This window comes from Trichomycterus rosablanca, chromosome 10 (assembly GCF_030014385.1).
Source record: "Trichomycterus rosablanca isolate fTriRos1 chromosome 10, fTriRos1.hap1, whole genome shotgun sequence".
In the NCBI taxonomy this organism is placed as follows: domain Eukaryota; kingdom Metazoa; phylum Chordata; class Actinopteri; order Siluriformes; family Trichomycteridae; genus Trichomycterus; species Trichomycterus rosablanca.
Genome location: NC_085997.1, coordinates 16931599 through 16958993, shown reverse-complemented (window position 1 = coordinate 16958993; position 27395 = coordinate 16931599). Strand labels below are relative to the sequence as shown.

The following is a 27395-nucleotide window of genomic DNA, read 5'->3' as shown; positions in this document are numbered from 1 at the left end:
CACCATACATTTCTAATAGGTGACAGATCTGGATGGCAGGCAAGCCAGTCGTGTACACCCCACCTGTGTCTATGAAGCTCTGGCTTTTTGCTGACAGAAGCCTGGACAGTCCATTTTATCTTTGACTCGATATCCAGTTTACCCAAAAACAAGCTGAAACATGAACTCATCTCACAACAAGATTTGTTTCCAATGTCTCTAAGTCTATCTGAAATGTGCTCTGGCCTTGCATATATATATATACAGGGGTTAGACAAAATAACTGAAACACCTGTCATTTTAGTGTGGGAGGTTTCATGGCTAAATTGGACCAGTTTGGTGGCCAATCTTCATTAATTGCACATTGCACCAGTAAGAGCAGAGTGTGAAGGTTCAATTAGCAGGGTAAGAGCACAGTTTTGCTCAAAATATTGCAATGCACACAACATTATGGGTGACATACCAGAGTTCAAAAGAGGACAAATTGTTGGTGCACGTCTTGCTGGCGCATCTGTGACCAAGACAGCAAGTCTTTGTGATGTATCAAGAGCCACGGTATCCAGGGTAATGTCAGCATACCACCAAGAAGGACAAACCACATCCAACAGGATTAACTGTGGACGCAAGAGGAAGCTGTCTGAAAGGGATGTTCGGGTGCTAACCCGGATTGTATCCAAAAAACATAAAACCACGGCTGCCCAAATCACGGCAGAATTAAATGTGCACCTCAACTCTCCTGTTTCCACCAGAACTGTCCGTCGGGAGCTCCACAGGGTCAATATACACGGCCGGGCTGCTATAGCCAAACCTTTGGTCACTCGTGCCAATGCCAAACGTCGGTTTCAATGGTGCAAGGAGCGCAAATCTTGGGCTGTGGACAATGTGAAACATGTATTGTTCTCTGATGAGTCCACCTTTACTGTTTTCCCCACATCCGGGAGAGTTACGGTGTGGAGAAGCCCCAAAGAAGCGTACCACCCAGACTGTTGCATGCCCAGAGTGAAGCATGGGGGTGGATCAGTGATGGTTTGGGCTGCCATATCATGGCATTCCCTTGGCCCAATACTTGTGCTAGATGGGCGCGTCACTGCCAAGGACTACCGAACCATTCTGGAGGACCATGTGCATCCAATGGCGGTGCCGTGTATCAGGATGACAATGCACCAATACACACAGCAAGACTGGTGAAAGATTGGTTTGATGAACATGAAAGTGAAGTTGAACATCTCCCATGGCCTGCACAGTCACCAGATCTAAATATTATTGAGCCACTTTGGGGTGTTTTGGAGAAGCGAGTCAGAAAACGTTTTCCTCCACCAGCATCACGTAGTGACCTGGCCACTATCCTGCAAGAAGAATGGCTTAAAATCCCTCTGACCACTTTGCAGGACTTGTATATGTCATTTCCAAGACGAATTGACGCTTTATTGGCCGCAAAAGGAGGCCCTACACCATACTAATAAATTATTGTGGTCTAAAACCAGGTGTTTCAGTTATTTTGTCCAACCCCTGTATATATATACATGAAGTGTGTTTTTTCTTTGAGTAGCAGGGTTTTAGGTTGCAGTACTTAATGCAGTAGTGGACTGTGGAAAAGTAACCACAAGTACTTGTGAGCCTACGTCGGTAAATGTATCCTAGTAGCATGATGATTTCTCATCCAATGCTATCTGAAAGCTCGAAGGTCTATATTGGTTTCTGCCCTATATGAGAGATTTCTCTGGATTCTCATAATCTTTTCACAACATTATATACGGTAGATTGTGAAAGGCTTAAATAATTTGCAGTCTTGATTATTTGATTGACAATTTTCTTATAAAGTTTGGCATAAAGTGGTGAGCCACAACCCATCTTAGATTGGAAAGACTGAGCCTTTTGGTGGATCCTTCTTTTATTTCTTTTAGTATCAGGCATAACATTAAAACCACCTCCTTGTTTCTACACTCACTGTCCATTTTATCAGCTCCACTTACCATATAGAAGCACTTTGTAGTTCTAAAATTACTGACTATAGTCCATCTGTTTCTCTACATGCTTTGTTAGCCCCCTTTCATGCTGTTATTCAATGGTCAGGACCCCCACAGGACCACCACAGAGTAGGTATTATTTGGGTGGTGGATCATTCTAAGCACGCAGTGACACCGACATGGTGGTGGTGTGTTAGTGTGTGGACTACAGTCAATAATTGTAGAACTACAAAGTGCTTCTATATGGTAGGTGGAGCTGATAAAATGAACAGTAAGTGTAGAAACCAGGAGGTGGTTTTAATGCTATGGCTGATCGGTGTATATTCAATCATGATTCACTTACCTGTTATCGTGGAGTGTTTCAAAACTTGAATATACTAAAACGTGTTACTTTTATTTTGCCCAGTGTGTTCAAGTCATCATATCTAAAAAACTGTTTATATTTAAAAATACATCCAACTTGATCAGTAAAAACACTGTCATTTTTTATACTTTTGTGAGTAAAATCAAGTTTTAGGATAAAAAAACAATCGCAGACTCATTTTTATTGCATTTCACAAATTGTAACCTTTCTGGGCCAGTTTTAACTTAATTTTTCTGAGTTTGGCTCCATATTTCCCAACACTGCTGTTATTTTTTGTGTGAAATAAAATTGCACCAATACCATTTGTACCACAGGGTGCATGTGCTTACAAAACAACAACAAAATGTGCACTTTCACTCTCACTGTTTACTACCTAGGCTTTTATTGTCACACAGCTAAAAATCCCCCACCGTTCTGAAAAACATGAAGGTCCCAGGAGCTTTCTGAAGCATTTCTCATGAAGTGTACACAAGTTGAGTTTTAATATGTAAATTTAAAAGCATGGGTGAATTTAGAACTAAATATACAGTAGAAACAGAAATTTATAATAATAATAATAATAATAATAATAATAAGACTTACCATGGTGATCCAGGCACATGTGTGGAGGCAACTGGCCGATTGTCTTTGGGAGAGCTGTCAATATCCATGCTGACCTTAAACTGTTCATCCTGAATACACACACACACACACACACACACACACACACACACACACACACAGAAAAAGAGAAAGAGAGACAGAGAGTAAACATTTTTCCATAACCATTAAAGCACCTATTCTTTTTATAAACTTTTATAATGTAAACAGGGAGAATCTGAAATATTCAATGCCTTACCATACTAGTTATTGTGTACAGAATTGAAATATTGATTGATGCAACCAATTTTGATTTTTTTTTTTTGCAATTTATCCCACAATTTTTTGCCTAATATAGTCGTATCCAAATACCCTGATTGCATTATGCTTCCTCTGTACCGATACCACCCTCCATCGGTGACTTAGGAGCACTGCAAGGCAAGTTCATATGCGGATCAGCCTCGAGTACAGAGAGCCACACCCTGGTCAACGCATTATTCCTCGACCTTGCGCAGGCGCCATCAATCAGCCAGCAGAGGTCGTAGCTACATCAGCTATGAGGAACCCTGGTCTGGCTTTCCCACCCTGTGTGAACAACAGCCAATCATTGTTCATGTAGCTGGATGGCAGAGCTGAGACTCAAAACGATGTGTTTGAAATCCCAGCTCTGGTGTGCTAGCAGGTTTTACTGCTGCGCCACATGAGCAGCTTGACTACATTATTCATTTTCTTTGTTCATTTGCTGTATGATTGAATCAAAAGAGCTCTCCAGACAAGTTTACGGTAATAAAACCTTTTTTTTAAGGTTAAATATTTCCAATTGCATCTGTACATGTAAAACATCAACTTTATAAATTGTGTTAGAGGTCTAAAGAATCAAATAATTCCTCAACCAAAATTACCTTGCTGAAATGTAATTGTTTTGGTGGGGCAGCAGTCTAATACACTAGCCGATGACCACAAAAACTCAAATCTTAGGTTTGAGTCTGATCTGTGCCATGGGAGCTTAACATTCTACCAGCACCACAACAGCTTCAATGTATGTGCATAACTTTAACACAAGGCTAAAAGCAGATAAATGGGCTAAAGTGAAGAAGTCCTGGGTAAAAATAAGTAAAATGTTCAGGTCTAACTCAGGTTAGTATAGTTACATTCTTAACAATTTATTTGATAAGATAAGATATTACACAAGGGAAGACAGACATTATTCAACACAAGTAAACATAACAGGGCATATGCAAAAGGTGAGACATTAGCAAAATGCATGTATTATTGCACTAAAGAGACAAAAATATATTGCACTAAAAGAGATAAAAAGACATTGCACAGAAAAAGGAAAAAACTCAATCAACACTGTTCGGGCGGCAGGAGATCCGTAGTGTTCCTGGAATAAAGAGAATCATTGTAAAGTATTTTTGCAGTGGGAAGAAAAGATCTCACACGGCGCTCTTTAGCACAGCGCAGCTGTATCAGTCTACCACTGAACGTGCTTCTCTGTTTCTCCACTGTAGTGTGCAGGGGGTGTGATGCATTGTCCATAATGGCAAGCAGCTTATTGAGTGTCCGTTTTTTTGCCACTTCTTCCAGAGTATCCTATCTGACTCCTACAACAGAGCCAGCCTTCTTAATTAGTTTGTTCATTGCACTTTTGTTGATGCTGTTGCCCCAGCACACAACAACATAGAATATGGCACTAGCAACAATAGACTGGTAGAATGTCCATAGGAGTTTAGTGCACACTCCAAAGGACCTCAGTTTCCTGAGAAAGTACAAACGACTCTGTCCTTTCTTGAACACTGCACAGGTGTTAAAACTCCAGTCCAGTTTGTTGTCCAAGTGCACACCCAGGTACTTGTGTCAACCACCTCCACTTCCACTCCATTGATTTAGTAGCCAAACCTTTAAAAATACACTAAAATAAACTAAAAACCATGTTTTACTGTGTGTACTTCTTCACCATGTAAAGCAGAGTGTGTGATCGAAGAGGTTATCAAACAGCTCACTTTACTGGCTGGCTAGTTCATAAGTGCAGTTTCACCAAGTAAATATTTACATTTTAGTACCTTTTTTTACATTATTTAAATAGTAAAGAATTTTAAAATGTAACAAATTAACTACAATTTATGTTAGCTTATGATAATATTAGCTTATATCCAGCTAGTCTAGAATTAATTAATATGGGTAAAAACAATCATACACACATTAGATGGCCAAATTAATAGAAACAAAAACATCCACAGTCTGAAGCAGAGAAATTGAATAGAACAGGGATACTGTTCTTTCTGAGAACTGGTTGTCACAATATGACATGCTGTTCTGACAGTCTCTGATGACTCAGTTCTCAGAAAAAAGGGATAAAAATAAGAAAGTCTCAGTATCTGCCAGTTCCTACAATGCATGAGCAACACTCCAACCCTACCAATTGTCACACCTCGTGCATAATGCGGATTTATGGGTGAGGTCCACTCTGAAAAAGAGACATTATGCCGCCTCAAGGGCAATCCGCTCTCCCAGGGTGGTTCCATTGTGAGGCCCAAAATGCCGCAACACTGGGGTGACTATCCAGAATGATAATGAATGATGGCTTACACACCAGCAGAAAAACCAGACTTGATCGAGCAACCTGGCATCACGGGTCCAGTGAATAGCAGGTTTGCCAGACAGAAAAGCTGGTGAATTTGAGAGAGAGAAACCATGATATATAGAAGAACCTCCACCTGGAGGGAATAAATGCTCAAAAGGCGTAGGTAATTAAGAGAAACTGATACATTAATCATCCACACCTCTGTGTCCCTTTTACGAGCCAAAGAGGCAACACAAAAAGATACGACACTTAATGTGTTGAATGTATTTAGTAGATGAGCTACTTTACACCAATTTTAATTAGAATTTTTTACTCACTTAACCACTTATCCAATTGGGGGGCGACAGTGCTACCCACTGAGCCACCGTGCCGCCCAATTAGAATTTTGTATGACAATATCAGTATTTTTAGATGGTTGTTGTATTTTGTTGGGCAGAGGAAGCAGAATTTTTTTTTTTTTTTTTTTTTTAGTAAATCTGCACATTGCAGTCTTGTCTAACATAATTTGTGTGGCACTTCTTGGCTGAAGTTTCTTTTTTTTTTTCCTAAAAAAAAATTATAATCTTTTATACTTTAAATTTACTACAACTAGGCAAAAAGCCAAATATATCATGACTCATGTTGTCAAGAAGGGAGGCCTTATCTGATGTTCTACATGTTCTACAATATTTTACTGCCTGTAATACAAATAAAAAATGTAATTAACTCTCATGAAAAAAATGTGTAGGTTAACACTGAAATGTAAAGATATTACTGCATGATAAACATTTTAGATGTGCTCTGCTCTTGACAACACAGCAGTCAGTTACTCACACCAGCCTGACCAAGTGACACACATTACTAATTCTTCACACTGTCAGCTGCTGAGCATCAATGTGTCTGGCCAAATGATTTAGTGTTTTAGGTGTTTTTAACAAATCACCATGGCTGAAAATACTTTCAAAAGCCCACCCTATAGGGAACGTTGTGTTACAGTGTGCACACAATAATTTAACCATCCCTAAATCTGAGCCTCTCTAGGTTTCCAGCTTTTACTTGCAAATCAGTCTGGATTTTTTGTATGAACATTAAGAATCAATTTATGCTGGAGCCCAGATGTGGGAATTAAATGAGCTGCATGGTTATGTCAATTAAGATGCTGTTTCTGGATACAAAAATATAATGATCATGCTAAAGTAATGAGAGAGAAAGTGACTGATGATCACAAACCTCACTTTTTTCCTCTGGGGTTGAATCAGAGTGTAGCACCAAGGCTCCCGAGCAAGATGGCTTCTTCACTTCCACTTTACTTTCTAATGGAGAGAGGCAGATGTTAACTTTTCGCTTGGGTTTTTCATTTTTCTTTTCCAGGTTCAAATGATCATCAGTTATAGACAATCTGTGTAACAAGCACTGTGCTTACATCTTTAACCAGTTAATGACTATATCAAAAATTGGAGTCAAGTATGTTAATTAAAGTACTAAAGCATTGGATTGTTCTAGCAATCAAATATTCATTTACAAGCAACTGAGGCATTGTGAACAGAATTTAAATAGCATGCATTATCTATGAAGTTGAATTGTCTTGCTCAACCAGTCAAGTGCATTAATACACATAGTTGAGAGTTTGAATAAGAACATCTAGTTCTCTTGATAAATGTGATGTCTTCTTCACTCTTTTTGCCTCTTTAATCTCATTGCTCATTCATGAGCTTCTAGCTCATTGTGCATTTTGTGCTGTAAACCCAACCAAAGATTTTGTAAGGAATTAAAATCTGGAGACTGAGAAAACCACACTAGGATATTCCAGGACTGATTCCTTAACCAAGCTTTGGTTGACCTGGAGGAGTGCTTTGGATCAGTGGTGTATAAAGTAGCTGAAAGCCATACTTGAGTAAAAGTACAAGTATCTTACCAGAAATTTACTTTGATAGAAGTAAAAGTCACCTTTAATAATATGACTTAAGTAAAAGTCTTAAAATATCTGATGTTTAATGTACTTAAGTATCAAAAGTAATTTTATGATATTAAATGTACTTAAGTATTAAAAGTAGAAGTAAATGCTGTTATTAAAAACGGAAGCGGTCAGAATTTGAAAAATATGAAGATGTTCTTTTAAGCCTGTAAACCACCTTAACAATAAAGGCAACCTTCCACATACAGAAAAAAAACAGGTCTTTACAACATAGGAATTTACAGAACTAAATACATTTTCTTTCTTTCCTCTGAACATGATTTGTGCCAAATTCAGCTGTTGACATTACCTGTTTGAAATCATGTCATGATTTAGATTTTTACCTCATTACTTGCCCTAAATTGCCCTGTTCCAACTTTTTTGGAATGTGTAAAATATGCATGTTAAGAGTTAAAATAAAGTTGACCAGACAAAACATGAAATATATTGGGTTTATATAAGACCCCACTTTTAGCCCTTTAATAAACCATTAGTTTAAATCAAAATATTTGTTTAAAAATAAGCTGTATTTAAATAATCTTGTTTGGGCCGTGTCAACCAGGGAGTAGATATGTGTTAAACTCTAAACCATTGGTAGATCACTCAGATGTTATTTTAGGAAAACACCATTTCTAACTTATATGTCAACAAAGAAATAAATTTTTTTTAACATTATTTTCTTGCTGAGACCATTAAAGGGTTAAAGACGTGTATTTCCCTCAACACCATGATTTTTTCCTCTGCCAGTGTAATTTAGAAGTTAGTTGAAGAAATATTAGTCGGCAGGTGAGTTTTTAGAAATTATGGACGTGTCTTCATGAGTTTTGCACTGAATTAATTCCAATTTAGTGAAACGTATATCTGTGGTTCAAATGTAATAAAAAATGTTAGCTAAATATCTGAACAACCTTAATGCTAATTATAAGAAATAAAAAACTATGATGTTGCAGCTTTACTTTGTACTTTGTTGGGGAGTTCTAAAATGCCGATATTTCCATATCTTTGGGTAATAATAAGAGGCGCTTCACTCTTTTACTCATTTTTTGAGAACTGGTTTGCACTTGCGCATTAATGTGTTTAACCAAACACATTAACACACCAAACCTGCTTGCAGTTTGTGACACATCTCACATCATTTAGCTAAAAAAATCTTGTCGTTTTATTTTGTAGTAACGAGTAACGAATTTACATACGGCAAATGTATCAGAGTAAAAGTATACATTTTCTTTAAAAAATGTAGTGGAGTAAAAGTAAAAGTTGCCAAAAAAATTTATACTCCAATAAAGTACAGATACTCCAAAAAACTACTTAAGTACTGTAACGAAGTATTATTACTTTGTTACTATACACCACTGCTTGGGATCATTGATGGAATGGCCGAATATTAACAATGTTTAATTTCACCACAGAAAGCAGAACATTTATCCTCAAAATGTATTGATAATTTTTTGTATATGTATGACATGAAACATGAATTAAAAAAAATAAAATAAATAAGTAAGAAATGGTGTCCCAATACTTTGTCTATGTAGTGTATTTCATACATCTGTGCCATAAGTTTGGAACTTCTGGACAATACTCCCAGTGGTGTCTCTAGGAATGTGGTCTTTTGAGGTTGTAACACACCTTGAACAATTGAATCTCTGGGTGTTGTATATATTGAATAACACATCACAGCTGAAGCAAATGAAGGGTGCTGAAGGTAAAATGAATAATTTTATCTGGGGATTGAACTTATCTGCTTCCTCTCTACGGATGTTGACCTCCACTTTGATTGAGGAGAGCGGTGACTCTCCTTGCATTGCACAATGTAAACTGAAGCCATCGTTAAGTAGCATCATTTAGCCTGACTGCATGTTTTAGGACTTGTGGGAGAAAACCAGAGCACCCGGAGGAAACCCACATGCACACAGGGACAAGATGAAAACTTCAGCAAAAAGAACCCAGGTCGCCTGGCCAGGAAATTGAACACATGCCATTCTTGCTTCAAGGGATGGCGCTACTCCTGGTTTGTTTGTTTGTGTGTTTATTTATGCAGCACACTATGTGTACAATTTTACTTCATTAACTATCTGTTGGATCACAGTAAATCAATACAGTGGCAGTGCCATTGGGCTGCAATTGATCTGTAGCTCGACCTTATGCACTACAACCATTGACTTAATTTTCTCAAGATTAAATTGCTTTAGCTTTAACATTTGTTTTGCAGCAATTCAACATAATAAATGATGTTTTATGCTAAAAAGCATATGCTTAGCTTCATCTTTGTCTCTTTTAAAGCTGAACTGAGAATACACAAATGTCACTAGCTGAATTTCACTGCTAAAAATAGACATTGAAAAAATCAGAGCAGTGGCTACGGTAGTGATGACTGCACACCTAGAAAAAGTCTGTGGTGACAGGGAGGGATGAACTTAACCCTGAAATAGAAATACAGTCATGGATTACAATAGCAACAGCTTAAATTGACAACATAATATGCTGCCATTACTATATAACAGTAAAGCAATGTGTAACCTTGCCTTGCTATTGAGGCAGCAGGTATAGCCTGGTACCTGCAAGAGTGGGAAGAGTGAATCCAGCATTCAGGATGCTTAACAGAAATAAATAAAAGAAAATAAAAGCCGAATAAAATCTGCATTACTGGAGTAGGGGATATCAGACTCCACATGTTCACCCAGAAAAAAACAGGCACATAAGCCTATGCTGTCTCCAACAAACATGAAAAACTCAGAACCAACAGGAATGTTGACAACAAGTTGGCAGGAACCTATCGATTTAAAAGAGCATGTCACTGAGGCATGCACCACACAATGCCAGTGAGCCAGCAACCAAAAACCCAATTAAAGTGGTGTTTAAATGGCTCATTCAGGTGCAGCCCATTACCGTTCATGAAATGCAGAGACTGTCTTATTAAAGAGACCCCCACAGACAGTCATCTGCGCCTCCATGACCCCCGCCGGCCACTGGTGGTGTGATCCAAGGCCACTGACCTCAATGGCAAGTGTGCCCATTACAGGACAGTTGTAGCTTAGTGGTTAACATACTGGATTAGTAATTAAAAGGTTGCTGGTTTAAGCCCCACCACTGCCAGGTTGCCACTGTTGGGCCCTTGAGCAAGACCCTTAACCCTCAATTGCTTAGATTGTATACTGTCACAGCTATAAGTCGCTTTGGATAAAAGCATCTGCTAAATGCTAAAAATGTAAATGTAAAGCAATGTAAGATCTGACTCATCAGAAGGCTAACTGACTGTGGTGTTCTTTAGTGTCTATAGTCTCTATTCAATTTGCAGTCTATTTGTATAGTCACTTTGGTCAGTGTTGCGTTCTGTGTAATTGGCTGTGACCCCCACTGTGTGTTTGTGTCCAGTTGTAAATATTGCACCCCGTCCACTGTACAGCACCTCTTTTCATTAACGTATAAAAAGTCACTGCACTCGTTATGACTCAGTTTCATCTGTTCGTGTTTTCTTTTCATGTTACGACCCGACCCCTAGACGGCATGTAACATATCTTAAGCCTTTTTACATTCTTTTATGTATCTGTAACTGTTTTAGTGCTTCTTGACACAAAGTTCTTGTTAGCTTAACATAACAGTTGCATTTTCTTCCTGACCTTGGCAATGTTTCGTAGACATTGTTACAGTTGCATAACAAAGAATGAATACTAACCTTATAATATATAAAAACTAACCCTATTTATATGGATACAGAAGGTTCATAAGCACATACATACATGAGGAGGGATTGGGCAATCAGTAAGTCTAGATATTTAATGTAATAATAGCTTTATGGTGTTTTTATTATTTTTTTTTTTTTTCAAACACTGAATGTGGTCACATAAAAAAACACCCATCTCTGACACCCCATCTCACATTTCTTTCACTGTGACAGTTTTCCGACTCAGTTCGCATTACAAATACATTATATTGCCAAAAGTATTCACTCGTCTGCCTTCACACACATATGAATTTGAGTGACATCCTATTCTTAATCCATAAGGTTTAATATGATGTCAGCCCACCCTTTACAGCTATAACAGCTTCAACTCTTCTGGGAAGGCTTTCCACAAGGTTCAGGAGTGTGTTTATGGGAATTTTTGACCGTTCTTCCAGAAACACATTTGTGAGGTCAGACACCGATGTTGGACGAGAAGGCCTGGCTCACAGTCTTTGCTCTAATTCATCCCAAAAATGTTCAAAGGGTTGAGATCAGGACTCTGTGCAGGCCAGTCAAGTTCTTCCACACCAAACTCGCTCCTCCACGTCTTTATGGACCTTGCTTTGTGCACTGGTGTGCAGGCATGTTGTAACAGGAAAGGGCCATCCCCAAACTGTTCCCACAAAGTTGGGAGCATGAAATTGTCCAAAATCTCTTGGTATGCTGAAGCATTAAGAGTTCCTCTCACTGGAACTAAGGGGCCGAGCCCAACTCCTGAAAACAACCTCACACCATAATCCCCCTCCACCACACTTTACACTTGGCACAATGCAGTCAGACAAGTACCGTTCTCCTGGCAACTGACAAACCCAGACTCATCCATCGGATTGCCAGACAAAGAAGCGTGATTCTTCACTCCAGAGAACACGTCTCCACTGTTCTAGAGTCCAGTGGCGGCGTGCTTTACACCACTGCATCCGACGCTTTGCATTGCGCTTGGTGATGTAAGGCTTGGATGCAGCTGCTCGGCCATGGAAACCCATTCCATGAAGCTCTCTACGCACTGCTCTTGAGCTAATCTGAAGGCCACATAAAGTTTGGAGGTCTGTAGCGATTGACTCTGCAGAAAGTTGGCAACCTCTGCTCACAATGCGCCTCAGCATCCACTGACCCCGCGCTGTCATTTTACGTGGCTACCACTTATTGGCTGAGTTGCTGTCATTCCCAATCGCTTCCACTTTGTTATAATACCACTGACAGTTGACTGTGGAATGTTTAGTAGTAAGGAAATTTGACGACTGGACTTGTTGCACAGGTGGCATCCTATCACGGTACCACGCTCGAATTCAGTTCCTGAGAGCGACCCATTCTTTCACTAATGTTTGTAGAAGCAGTCTGCATGCCTAGGTGCTTGGTTTTATACACCTGTGGCCATGGAAGTGATTGGAACACCTGAATTCAATGATTTGTATGGGTGAGTGAATACTTTTGGCAATATAGTGTATAAGTGGTTACTGTTAGGGTTAAGCCAGAGTGAGCAACTTTTTCTATGTATTGAACTTTATAAAATTAAACAGCATCAAAGCACATTACTGCTGCTCTTTTAAAATGGATTTTTATTAGATCAGCTTTAGTAGCTACAAAAAGCAAAGACTGCAAGCGAAGAGAGGTTCACACTCTTTGATTATAGGCACAGAGCTCACCTGGAGCTTTGCGTGCTTTCCAGTCTCCAGTCAGAAGGGTCACAGTAGGAGAAGGGAGAGACCTTACAGCAGTGATCTGTGTGGGCAGGCAAGAGCTCAGCAGGCCTTCCCAAGAGCGTCGAGATCCTAGAAGTGAAACAGAAAACAACATCAGATAATCCATTAGCATGAAGTGCCCATAGCATTGCAGAGCGGAAAGAAGATAAATGAAGCTTACAAATTGGATTTTATTAGAATAAGATAAAAGTCCTTTTAAACACTGTGCAATGCTTAATGTCTGAAAAGGTTTTTATTCCCTAACCTTTATATACTGTATACACCGATCAGCCATAACATTAAAACCACCTCCTTGTTTCTACACTCACTGTCCATTTTATCAGCTCCACTTACCATATAGAAGCACTTTGTAGTTCTACAATTACTGACTGTAGTCCATCTGTTTTTCGACATACCTTTTTAGCCTGCTTTCACCCTGTTCTTCAATGGTCAGGACCCCCACAGAGCAGGTATTATTTAGGTGGTGGGTCATTCTCAGCACTCCAGTGACAATGACATGGTGGTGGTGTGTTAGTGTGTGTTGTGCTGGTATGAGTGTATCAGACACAGCAACACTGCTGGAGTTTTTAAATACCGTGTCCACTCACTGTCCACTCTATTAGACACTCCCATCTAGTTGGTCCACCTTGTAGATGTAAAGTCAGAGACGATCGCTCATCTATTGCTGCTGTTTGAGTTGGTCATCTTCTAGACCTTCACCAGTGGTCACAGGACGCTGCCCATGGGGCACTGTTGGCTGAATATATTTTTGCTTGGTGGACTATTCTCAGTCCAGCAGTGACAGTGAGGTGTTTAAAAACACCATCAGCATTGCTGTGTCTTATCCACTCATACCAGCACAACACACACTAACACACCACCACCATGTCAGTGTCACTGCAGTGCTAAGAATGAGCCACCATCCAAATAATACCTACTCTGTGGTGGTCCTGGGAGAGTCCGGACTATTGAAGAACAGCATGAAAGGGGGCTAACAAAGCATGCAGATAAACAGATGGACTACAATCAGTAGTTGTAGAACTACAAAGTGCTCCTATATGGTAAGTGGAACTGATAAAATGGACAGTGAGTGTAGAAACAAGGAGGTGGTTTTAATGTTATGGCTGATTAGTGTATGATAGTCAACAAATTTGTATCAGTTTGACTGGGATTATAATAAAATGTCAACAGTTAATAAGTATTCATACCCTTTTAGTATCTAGGTACGCCACCTTTATCTGCTAATGCAACCATAGATCTTTTTGAATTAGTTTTGTAATTTTGTCCTAATCCCCTTTATAAAAAGTGGTGGTGAACTAATGTAATGTTGAGTTAGTATCATAATTCTGACCAAGCCCCTCTAAGACATCAGTTTTTTTTTTCATTTTAAACCAATCCAGCATTGCTGTGGCAGTGTCATTACATTTGTCAAATTAATTGTCATTGTGTTAAACATGTTTTCCAGTGTAAGCGTTCTTGAGGATAGAGACCATTTTGTTGTCTCTATACAGTACACCATTTATTTATACATTAATCCTAATCAGACTGTCAATCCCAGTTGCTAAAAAGCATTCCCATAAGATGTTGCTATCTCCTTTTTGTTTGTGTTACTTGACTAATCAGGGTGCTCGGGTGGCTCAGTGGTAAATGATGCTAGCCCACTACTTCTGGGATCCAGAATTCAAATCTCCAGTGGTGCTATGGGCAAAAGCTTGAATTAATGGTCCAATAAACAGTCAAAACAAGCCCAAACAGCCCAAAAAAGATCTATCAAAATGCCTGTTTGAGTCTCTTTGAATGGCTTGTTTAACATTGTGTACTGACGGCACTGTGGATGAACAATGTTTATTTTTAGGGGAAATCCTTTGACAGAGACGTACTGTATATGGCTGTTTATATACATCCTAACCTTTATAATAAATTATGCAACATGATTTAAATTAGTACTTAGCAAGTAGTACATACAAGTACAAGATATACAAGTATTACATCTTTACACCATCGTTGTAAAGATTGGAGACGTTTCTTTAAGGAATTTCTTTTAAGGAAAAGTCAGTGTTAACATGATTGCATTTTATAATTGCTGCAATAATAATTTAAATTTTTTATATAAATCACTGTCACGGATTCAGCGCCTCTGTGCTCCCAGAGCGTGTTCTATGTGCACATGCCACACCCCTTTTGTGATTGGGCTCCAGCTAAGTAGACACAGCTGTACCTCATCTGAGCTAAGGGCATTTAAGAAGGCAGCTGGGGAACAGTCACTGGAGACTATTTTGATTTTTCTCCCAGTGCATGACTTTGTTTGTAAGCTTGCTCAGCTTTGTTTGGTATCATTTGATTTGATTTGATTTGATTTGACTCGACTCGACTCGACTCGACTGTCGGTTTGGTTTGGATTTTCTTGTTCAGTTTGTCAGGTTGGTCCAGTTAGTTAATGTTCCTGTTTGTTCATTGTTAAAAGTCTAGTTCAGTCTTGTTCATGTTCCTGTTTGTTCATTGTTAAAAGTCTAGTTCAGTCCTGTTCATGTCTAGTTTATGTTTAGAGGGTGGCTCGGTGGGTAGCACTGTCACTTCACAGCAAGAAGGTCCTGGGTTCGATCCCCAGGTGGGACAGTCTGGGTCCTTTCTGTTTGCATGTTCTCCCCGTGTCTGCGTGGGTTTCCTCTGGGTGCTTCGGTTTCCTTCCACAGTCCAAAGACATGCAAGTGAGGTGAATTGGAGATACAAAATTGTCCATGACTGTGATCGATATAACCTTGTGAACTGATGAATCTTGTGTAACGAGTACCTACAGTTCCTGACATGAATGTAACCAAAGTGTAAAACATGACATTAAAATCCCAATAAACAAACAGTTCATTAGCATTAGCTAGATTAGCTTTAGCATTTAGCTTAGCTCATATGTGTTTAGTTTAGTAGTTAGCTTAGCAGTTACCATACATCATGTGTTTGGTTTTGTGTACCCTTGTCTTACCATTAAATATATTTTTGTTAAACATCTCTGTGTGTGTGTGTGTCCGTCCCATCTTGTCCAGTCTAGCCCTAAATATGTTACAATCACTTGCTTGTTTACAATCCAAAAGATGCCCTATTGGGTATAGATCTGGTAACTAGGAAGGCTGGTGAACTACACTAAACTTAATATCAAGTTTATGAGATGATGTGCTTGGTGACATGGCATATTGTTATGCTGAGAAAAGCCATTGTGGCCATAAAGAAATGCACATCATCAAAAACAATACTGATATGATATACATGCCAAAAGTTCACTATTTTATGATTTTTTTTTGTAACAGAAGTCAAGATTTATTAAACCAGCTAACCAGTTTTTCTCTATTTATATCCTCAATCATCGTTTTCCTTACACCACCATTGAATGTCAGAATCATGCTAGAAATTTAGTGACTTAAAATTTTGAAACATCCAAAATTGTGCAAGTCCAGCCTTTGGGAGCCTAATAATACGAATCAATTAATAATAATGTGAAACATCACAGTTATTATAGATTTCACATAACACCAGCAAGAAAGCTGAATGCATCCTGAAGGAGGATATTTATCATCAATCTTTGGACCATTATGCAGAGAGATGCAGAACGCTGGCAGGTAAAAGAGATAAACAGAGGACTATATGAGAGATACACAGAGACAGAGAGAAGATGCTAGCAGGGCTGTTAAAGCTTGTGAACATGGAGTGAATAAATGATGTGAAGGAGGAAATTCTGGGTTTCTGAATGAAATAAAACAAAGGGAAGGTGTTGTATTGGATCCTGCTGTGAGTCATCTCATCGGTTGGTCAGAAAATGTGATCTGTGCCAACAGCAATATTTTTTAATATGTCAATATAATATAATATAATACATAACTTGCCTCATCAGGTTTACTGAACATGTATGCATATAAGAACGTGTAAATACAGTCTGCAGATGTGCTGTACAATTGCTACGTAACCCTTCTGTTGCCACCTACCCAATTTCATCAGTAAAACTGGATCACTATAAGACTGGAACCACTACTGGTGGACCACTTGTGTTTTTTTCCCCTGTAAATGCTTGTATAGATTTAGTTGTTTGCCCTACCAAAATATGTCCAATCAATTTACATTGCAACATGTGGTCTCTAGTTGTGTTCAAGCATAATTAAAGGAAATAAGATTACTTTTAATTTAGATTCCAAAATCTTGTCTTTTAGTGTCACAAATTAAGCCTCTTTGTGCTCCTGGAGCTCAGGTTGAGGTGCCACGCCCCTCTCTCCAGGAGCACATGTTTGGTTATGAAAGAAGCCAACACCTCCTCAATTGTGATTGGTCAATGAAGCTACTTCATTGATCCACAGCTGCTCCTCATTTCAGGTGTAACGCTCAAGGCATTTAAGGGAGCAGCTGTGGTGCCTTTGACAGAGTCAATTTTGGTTTGGTTTAGTATGGTCTGTGATTGTCATTTAGTCCACACTCTTGTTCATGCTTAGTGTTAGTCTTGTTTAGTTTTGTTCATGTCTTGTGTTAGTCTAAGATCATGTTTAGCTTAGCTTAGGGTCTAGAATAGTATATTCAGGTTTAATGTGTGTTTAGTTTAGTAGTTAGATTAGCACTCAGTGTGCAAACATTGGTCTTAATATTTTTGAATCCACTGTAGATATAGAACATTTGTTACATACAACTACTTGGGTCATTAATTATTAACTTTGTGGCAAAGCCTACAAACTTAAGTGATTATGATTTGACCGCACCGTTCAGTCTTAGTGCAGATCTCAGAAAGTGGATCACTTAAAGCTCTTTCCAAGTAAATGCAGTTCTCAGAATGATCTGTACAAACAACTGTTAGCAAGTACAAAGTGCATAGAACAGTGGTCTCGGAAAGAAACCAGTACAGTCATAAAATGTTGAAAGGAAATTTAAATATTTGGATGTAATTCAAAAACTACAGAAATCAGATTTGTCTTCATTAAAAGCTGCAGAGACCCATGTAACTGTGATTAGACATCTGGCTTGGAGTGGCACCTTAAAGTTTGGCTAATGTAGTAAGTTTTGCTGATCAAACAATGGTGGACAAAGAAAAAACAAAACAAGGTTAGTGGTTATGTAAAAGCAGTATTATGCACTAGTTGCCAGTTGTTGCCAGTTGAATTGATAAACTGCAAACAAAGTTGGAAGGAATAATGAAGGAAGTTTTCAAGGCCCAATGATGGATTAGCATTTGTTAGGGGTGTGTTACAGCCACTGATGTCAGTAACGCGTTACTCTAATCTGACCACAATTTTCAGTAACAAGTAATCTAACGCGTTACTATTTCCAATCCAGTAATCAGATTAAAGTTACTTATCCAAGTTACTGTGCGTTACTATTTTTGCGTCTCGGAGAGTGACGTCTGGCCTATGCGACAATTAAGTCACGAGCTGCATCCGGAATCGCATACTTACAGAGTATGCACTAGATTGGAGGAAGTCTGCACTACTCGGCCGGTAAAGAAGTACATACTTTCAGTACAGAAGTGTGCAGTATGCACACAACACCGCTACGTACTACACGTGGGGACGTGATGACGTAATATCACCATAGTTACAGACTCATTACAAACCCCACTCGCCAAAATTTTGGATATTTATCGTCTTTTTGTTATTTATTTGTCTCTAAAAATTTTATTTTATTTATCTTACTTACACTTGTGAACAGAGGACTTAGTTTTCCGCTATCTTTCTTGTTTCTTATTCCGCTTCAATCGCCTACGCAGCTCCAGTTGCATTACGGCAGCTGCTGAATGTAACTAATAAAGTAACTTGTAATCTAACTAAGTTACTTTTAAAATCAAGTAATCAATAAAGTAACTAAGTTACTTTTTAAAGGTAACTATGCCATCACTGGTTACAGCATTGTGCCCAGGATAACTGGACCCACTATGGACCCGCCATGACCCTGATAAATAAATGATTATGCTTTCATTGGAAAGGTTATTTAATGCTCCAATATAAGTGACCTTGTGCACCATGCAGGGAGTGTGGAGGAATTCCACTGGCCTTTCTGAGCTAAAAAAATCCTTTAAAAAAGGGAGACTGTTATAGCTGCAATGGGAGGCCACCTCATTATAAATGCCATGGATTTAGAAAAATATGTTCAACACGATAATACATGTGTCCATGTATCTTTACATGTACCTTCACCTCTTTCCAGTATCTATTTTGATGTTCAACAAGCTAATGGTCATGTGTCCATGTACCTATGTACCTTTACCTATATATATGTGTGTATATACAATATATATATATTATATATATATATATATATACAGTGTATCACAAAAGTGAGTACACCCCTCACATTTCTGCAGATATTTAAGTATATCTTTTCATGGGACAACACTGACAAAATGACACTTTGACACAATGAAAAGTAGTCTGTGTGCAGCTTATATAACAGTGTAAATTTATTCTTCCCTCAAAATAACTCAATATACAGCCATTAATGTCTAAACCACCGGCAACAAAAGTGAGTACACCCCTTAGTGAAAGTTCCTGAAGTGTCAATATTTTGTGTGGCCACCATTATTTCCCAGAACTGCCTTAACTCTCCTGGGCATGGAGTTTACCAGAGCTTCACAGGTTGCCACTGGAATGCTTTTCCACTCCTCCATGACGACATCACGGAGCTGGCGGATATTCGAGACTTTGCGCTCCTCCACCTTCCGCTTGAGGATGCCCCAAAGATGTTCTATTGGGTTTAGGTCTGGAGACATGCTTGGCCAGTCCATCACCTTTACCCTCAACCTCTTCAGTAAAGCAGTGGTCGTCTTAGAGGTGTGTTTGGGGTCATTATCATGCTGGAACACTGCCCTGCGACCCAGTTTCCGGAGGGAGGGGATCATGCTCTGCTTCAGTATTTCACAGTACATATTGGAGTTCATGTGTCCCTCAATGAAATGTAACTCCCCAACACCTGCTGCACTCATGCAGCCCCAGACCATGGCATTCCCACCACCATGCTTGACTGTAGGCATGACGCACTTATCTTTGTACTCCTCACCTGATTGCCGCCACACATGCTTGAGACCATCTGAACCAAACAAATTAATCTTGGTCTCATCAGACCATAGGACATGGTTCCAGTAATCCATGTCCTTTGTTGACATGTCTTCAGCAAACTGTTTGCAGGCTTTCTTGTGTAGAGACTTCAGAAGAGGCTTCCTTCTGGGGTGACAGCCATGCAGACCAATTTGATGTAGTGTGCGGCGTATGGTCTGAGCACTGACAGGCTGACCCCCCACCTTTTCAATCTCTGCAGCAATGCTGACAGCACTCCTGCGCCTATCTTTCAAAGACAGCAGTTGGATGTGACGCTGAGCACGTGCACTCAGCTTCTTTGGACGACCAACGCGAGGTCTGTTCTGAGTGGACCCTGCTCTTTTAAAACGCTGGATGATCTTGGCCACTGTGCTGCAGCTCAGTTTCAGGGTGTTGGCAATCTTCTTGTAGCCTTGGCCATCTTCATGTAGCGCAACAATTCGTCTTTTAAGATCCTCAGAGAGTTCTTTGCCATGAGGTGCCATGTTGGAACTTTCAGTGACCAGTATGAGAGAGTGTGAGAGCTGTACTACTAAATTGAACACACCTGCTCCCTATGCACACCTGAGACCTAGTAACACTAACAAATCACATGACATTTTGGAGGGAAAATGACAAGCAGTGCTCAATTTGGACATTTAGGGGTGTAGTCTCTTAGGGGTGTACTCACTTTTGTTGCCGGTGGTTTAGACATTAATGGCTGTATATTGAGTTATTTTGAGGGAAGAGTAAATTTACACTTTTATATAAGCTGCACACAGACTACTTTTCATTGTGTCAAAGTGTCATTTTGTCAGTGTTGTCCCATGAAAAGATATACTTAAATATCTGCAGAAATGTGAGGGGTGTACTCACTTTTGTGATACACTGTAGTGTACACCCCTCACATTTCACACTACATCAAATTGGTCTGCATGGCTGTCACCCCAGAAGGAAGCCTCTTCTGAAGTCTCTACACAAGAAAGCCCGCAAACAGTTTGCTGAAGACATGTCAACAAAGGACATGGATTACTGGAACCATGTCCTATGGTCTGATGAGACCAAGATTAATTTGTTTGGTTCAGATGGTCTCAAGCATGTGTGGCGGCAATCAGGTGAGGAGTACAAAGATAAGTGTGTCATGCCTACAGTCAAGCATGGTGGTGGGAATGCCATGGTCTGGGGCTGCATGAGTGCAGCAGGTGTTGGGGAGTTACATTTAATTGAGGGACACACGAACTCCAATATGTACTGTGAAATACTGAAGCAGAGCATGATCCCCTCCCTCCGGAAACTGGGTCGCAGGGCAGTGTTCCAGCATGATAATGACCCCAAACACACCTCTAAGACGACCACTGCTTTATTGAAGAGGCTGAGGGTAAAGGTGATGGACTGGCCAAGCATGTCTCCAGACCTAAACCCAATAGAACATCTTTGGGGCATCCTCAAGCGGAAGGTGGAGGAGCGAAAAGTCTTGAATATCCACCAGCTCCGTGATGTCGTCATGGAGGAGTGGAAAAGCATTCCAGTGGCAACCTGTGAAGCTCTGGTAAACTCCATGCCCAGGAGAGTTAAGGCAGTTCTGGGAAATAATGGTGGCCACACAAAATATTGACACTTCAGGAACTTTCACTAAGGGGTGTACTCACTTTTGTTGCCGGTGGTTTAGACATTAATGGCTGTATATTGAGTTATTTTGAGGGAAGAATAAATTTACACTGTTATATAAGCTGCACACAGACTACTTTTCATTGTGTCAAAGTGTCATTTTGTCAGTGTTGTCCCATGAAAAGATATACTTAAATATCTGCAGAAATGTGAGGGGTGTACTCACTTTTGTGATACACTGTATATATATATATATATATATATATATATATATATATATACAGTATATATACTGTATATACTGTGTATCACAAAAGTGAGTACACCCCTCACATTTCTGCAAATATTTTATTATATCTTTTCATGGGACAACACTATAGAAATAAAACTTAAATATAACTTAGAGTAGTCAGTGTACAACTTGTATAGCAGTGTAGATTTACTGTCTTCTGAAAATAACTCAACACACAGCCATTAATGTCTAAATGGCTGGCAACATAAGTGAGTACACCCCACAGTGAACATGTCCAAATTGTGCCCAAAGTGTCAATATTTTGTGTGACAACCATTATTATCCAGCACTGCCTTAACCCTCCTGGGCATGGAATTCACCAGAGCTGCACAGGTTGCTACTGGAATCCTCTTCCACTCCTCCATGATGACATCACGGAGCTGGTGGATGTTAGACACCTTGAACTCCTCCACCTTCCACTTGAGGATGCGCCACAGGTGCTCAATTGGGTTTAGTCCATCACCTTTACCTTCAGCTTCCTCAGCAAGGCAGTTGTCATCTTGGAGGTTGTGTTTGGGGTCGTTATCCTGTTGAAAAACTGCCATGAGGCCCAGTTTTCGAAGGGAGGGGATCATGCTCTGTTTCAGAATGTCACAGTACATGTTGGAATTCATGTTTCCCTCAATGAACTGCAGCTCCCCAGTGCCAGCAACACTCATGCAGCCCAAGACCATGATGCTACCACCACCATGCTTGACTGTAGGCAAGATACAGTTGTCTTGGTACTTCTCACCAGGGCGCCGCCACACATGCTGGACACCATCTGAGCCAAACAAGTTTATCTTGGTCTCGTCAGACCACAGGGCATTCCAGTAATCCATGTTCTTGGACTGCTTGTCTTCAGCAAACTGTTTGCGGGCTTTCTTGTGTGTCAGCTTCCTTCTGGGATGACGACCATGCAGACCGAGTTGATGCACTGACAGGCTGACCTCCCACGTCTTCAATTTTTTAAAGCCAACCTCTGGATATGATGCCGAACACGTGGACTCAACTTCTTTGGTCGACCCTGGCGAAGCCTGTTCCGAGTGGAACCTGTCCTGGAAAACCGCTGTATGACCTTGGCCACCATGCTGTAGCTCAGTTTCAGGGTGTTAGCAATCTTCTTATAGCCCAGGCCATCTTTGTGGAGAGCAACAATTCTATTTCTCACATCCTCAGAGAGTTATTTGCCATGAGGTGCCATGTTGAATATCCAGTGGCCAGTATGAGAGAATTGTACCCAAAACACAAAATTTAACAGCCCTGCTCCCCATTTACTCCTGGGACCTTGACACATGACACCAGGGAGGGACAACGACACATTTGGGCACAATTTGGACATGTTCACTGTGGGGTGTACTCACTTATGTTGCCAGCTATTTAGACATTAATGGCTGTGTGTTGAGTTATTTTCAGAAGACAGTAAATCTACACTGCTATACAAGCTGTACACTGACTACTCTAAGTTATATCCAAGTTTCATGTCTATAGTGTTGTCCCATGAAAAGATATAATGAAATATTTGCAGAAATGTGAGGGGTGTACTCACTTTTGTGATACACTGTATATACAGTGTATCACAAAAGTGAGTACACCCCTCACATTTCTGCAGATATTTAAGTATATCTTTTCATGGGACAACACTGACAAAATGACACTTTGACACAATGAAAAGTAGTCTGTGTGCAGCTTATATAACAGTGTAAATTTATTCTTCCCTCAAAATAACTCAATATACAGCCATTAATGTCTAAACCACCGGCAACAAAAGTGAGTACACCCCTTAGTGAAAGTTCCTGAAGTGTCAATATTTTGTGTGGCCACCATTATTTCCCAGAACTGCCTTAACTCTCCTGGGCATGGAGTTTACCAGAGCTTCACAGGTTGCCACTGGAATGCTTTTCCACTCCTCCATGACGACATCACGGAGCTGGCGGATATTCGAGACTTTGCGCTCCTCCACCTTCCGCTTGAGGATGCCCCAAAGATGTTCTATTGGGTTTAGGTCTGGAGACATGCTTGGCCAGTCCATCACCTTTACCCTCAGCGTCTTCAATAAAGCAGTGGTCGTCTTAGAGGTGTGTTTGGGGTCATTATGCTGGAACACTGCCCTGCGACCCAGTTTCCGGAGGGAGGGGATCATGCTCTGCTTCAGTATTTCACAGTACATATTGGAGTTCATGTGTCCCTCAATGAAATGTAACTCCCCAACACCTGCTGCACTCATGCAGCCCCAGACCATGGCATTCCCACCACCATGCTTGACTGTAGGCATGACACACTTATCTTTGTACTCCTCACCTGATTGCCGCCACACATGCTTGAGACCATCTGAACCAAACAAATTAATCTTGGTCTCATCAGACCATAGGACATGGTTCCAGTAATCCATGTCCTTTGTTGACATGTCTTCAGCAAACTGTTTGCGGGCTTTCTTGTGTAGAGACTTCAGAAGAGGCTTCCTTCTGGGGTGACAGCCATGCAGACCAATTTGATGTAGTGTGCGGCGTATGGTCTGAGCACTGACAGGCTGACCCCCCACCTTTTCAATCTCTGCAGCAATGCTGACAGCACTCCTGCGCCTATCTTTCAAAGACAGCAGTTGGATGTGACGCTGAGCACGTGCACTCAGCTTCTTTGGACGACCAACGCGAGGTCTGTTCTGAGTGGACCCTGCTCTTTTAAAACGCTGGATGATCTTGGCCACTGTGCTGCAGCTCACTTTCAGGGTGTTGGCAATCTTCTTGTAGCCTTGGCCATCTTCATGTAGTGCAACAATTCGTCTTTTAAGATCCTCAGAGAGTTCTTTGCCATGAGGTGCCATGTTGGAACTTTCAGTGACCAGTATGAGAGAGTGTGAGAGCTGTACTACTAAATTGAACACACCTGCTCCCTATGCACACCTGAGACCTAGTAACACTAACGAGTCACATGACATTTTGGAGGGAAAATGACAAGCAGTGCTCAATTTGGACATTTAGGGGTGTAGTCTCTTAGGGGTGTACTCACTTTTGTTGCCGGTGGTTTAGACATTAATGGCTGTATATTGAGTTATTTTGAGGGAAGAATACATTTACACTGTTATATAAGCTGCACACAGACTACTTTTCATTGTGTCAAAGTGTCATTTTGTCAGTGTTGTCCCATGAAAAGATATACTTAAATATCTGCAGAAATGTGAGGGGTGTACTCACTTTTGTGATACACTGTATATATACATACATACATACATACATACATACATACATACATACATACATACATATTGGATAAAAAAGCTGAACTAACATCAGAAGCCTTACTAATAAGAGTAGTTCATCACAATAGTTCAGACAGCTCGGAAGCAACTTGGTGTTCGCTTGGAGATCGAAACTCACCTCTCAATCATTATGTCTGAACTGTTGCGAGTGCTATGTTGAACTACAGCCAATGAGAACACAAGACAGGGGTTGAGGGGAAACCCGGGGAGGAGTTGTAAAAACGTGGGACAGGGGCGTAATATAGTTTCTATCAGAATACATTTGCAGGCACACAAGCTTATCGTACACGCTAAACCATAATATCAATGCTGCATTGCAAAAATTATTTATTTACCTTCAACTCACTACAGAACAGACAATCCCTGCTGGTTAAGTAGCCCAATCAACTCAGATTTATTTATTGTTCCTACTTGCTTTTTATGCTGCACATCAGCACACAAACCTCGCCTATTGTTAATGAGCATTTTTGGACATGGTATCATTAAACCCCTCGTTACTTCTCACGTGTGTTTTCGTGACAAAACGTAGTTTGGGAGAGCGGACAGACTCATCTGAGATTCCTCCTGGTGATAGATTGTGTAGTGTGCGACCCCCTATCACCAATCAGTCATGTAGTGTGAAATCCACGACTTGGACTCCCAACTGCAAGAGATCAAGTTGTGTAGTGTGAACTGTACAGCGATCTGACAGCTCCGAAAGACGTGTAGTTTGAACTTGGCATAACATCCTAACCTAGGTCCTCAGGACCCATGTGGCGCTACTTCATGTGTCTACTGCCCACATGCATACATAAAAACACAATGATGTCTAACACGTACATGAACATATTATCAGCACCAGTTATTTCCATTCATTAAGCTGTTCATTCATTAAATGCAGCAGAACATAAGTGTCTCAACCTGATTAATTATGCAGTGACAATGACTAGTACAGGCTTTTTTTTAATTACAAGGTTTGCACACACATTTGTATACTCATATTTCTATCTTCTACTTACTGTAGTAATGATATGATGAGATCAGCATATTAATCAGGTGTTTGGGTGGCGCAGGGGCCAATTACGCTTGCACATCACTGCTGAGATCACTGCTGAGAGTTTAAATTTGGCTGACATGTCGTCTGTTCAGACACGATTGCCAGACTGAAGGATTGGTGGCCAAAGCCCTGCTATGGATTGGCACCCTTTTCAGAATAACCCTGCCTTGTGCTCAGTGTTTCCTGGTGAAACTGGACCCATCATGACCATGACAAATTAAATTTGTTGATGAAAATGAAATGAAAGCTTATAAGTCAGTTAGTCAGACACTTTGACACTCTCTTTCTAACTTATATTTACATTTCAGAATCTAGAGAAAGAAATAAAGTGTTGTTAGAATGATAGTTCCAGATGAGCATATTCACACCAAAAGTACAAAATGTGCAAACATATGTTGTCATCCTCTCAGGTGTGAAGCAGCTAGGAAAAATAGCATGATATAGCAGGGTGTCTACATATTTTTACAGTGCCATAAAAAAGTATTTGCATTCTTACGGATTTTTCATATATAATTGTTAGTAGTTTCAGATATTTAAACTAAATACTTATAAGACAATGTAAGTAAACTTTATGCAGCTATGTGCACAAGGGTGAAATCAAAATGTCTTTATGTCTTATCTTAAGCATGTCCTGCCATAAAGATCTCATACACTTATCAGCCATAACATTAAAACCACCTTGTTTCTACACTCACTGTCCATTTTATCAGCTCCACTTACCAAATAGAAGCATGTTGTAGTTCTACAATTACTGACTGTAGTCCATCTGTTTCTCTGCATATCTTTTTTAGCCTGCTTTCACTCTGTTCTTCAATGGTTAGGACTCCCACAGGACCACCACAGAGCAGGTATTATTTGGGTGGTGGATCATTCTCAACACTGCAGTGACACTGACATGGTGGTGGTGTGTTAGTGTGTGTTGTGCTGGTATGAGTGGATCAGACACAGCAGTGCTGCTGGAGTTTTTAAATACCGTTTTTAAATACTAGTCACAGGACACTGCCTACGGGGCGCTGTTGGCTGCATATTTTTGGTTTGTGGAGTTTTCTCAGTCCAGCAGTGACAGTGAGGTGTCTAAAAACTCCAGCAGCGCTGCTGTTTCTGATCCACTCATACCAGCACAACACACACTAACACACCACCACCATGTCATTGTCACTGCAGTGCTGAGAATGACCCACGACCCAAATAATACCTGCTCTGTAGTGGTCCTGGGAGAGTCCTGACCATTAAAGAACAGCATGAAAGGGGGCTAACAAAGCATGCAGAGAAACATATGGACTACAGTCAGTAATTGTAGAACTAGAGGAACTACAAAGTGCTTCTATATGGTAAGTGGAGCTGATAAAATGGACAGTGAGTGTAGAAACAAAGAGGTGGT

General features: G+C 40.2%; 1 protein-coding gene across 1 annotated transcript in view; it reads right to left on the bottom strand.

The window, feature by feature from the left end:
* Positions 1 to 27395, bottom strand: part of tcerg1l (transcription elongation regulator 1 like) — a 162931-nt gene that overhangs the window by 20858 nt on the left and 114678 nt on the right. The window contains exons 4-6 of the mRNA XM_063003929.1: positions 12771 to 12896; positions 6683 to 6765; positions 2893 to 2981 (exon numbers count right to left, since the gene is read on the bottom strand). Coding sequence (XP_062859999.1) covers positions 2893 to 2981; positions 6683 to 6765; positions 12771 to 12896 — 298 coding nt within the window. The remainder of the gene's footprint in view (positions 1 to 2892; positions 2982 to 6682; positions 6766 to 12770; positions 12897 to 27395) is intronic.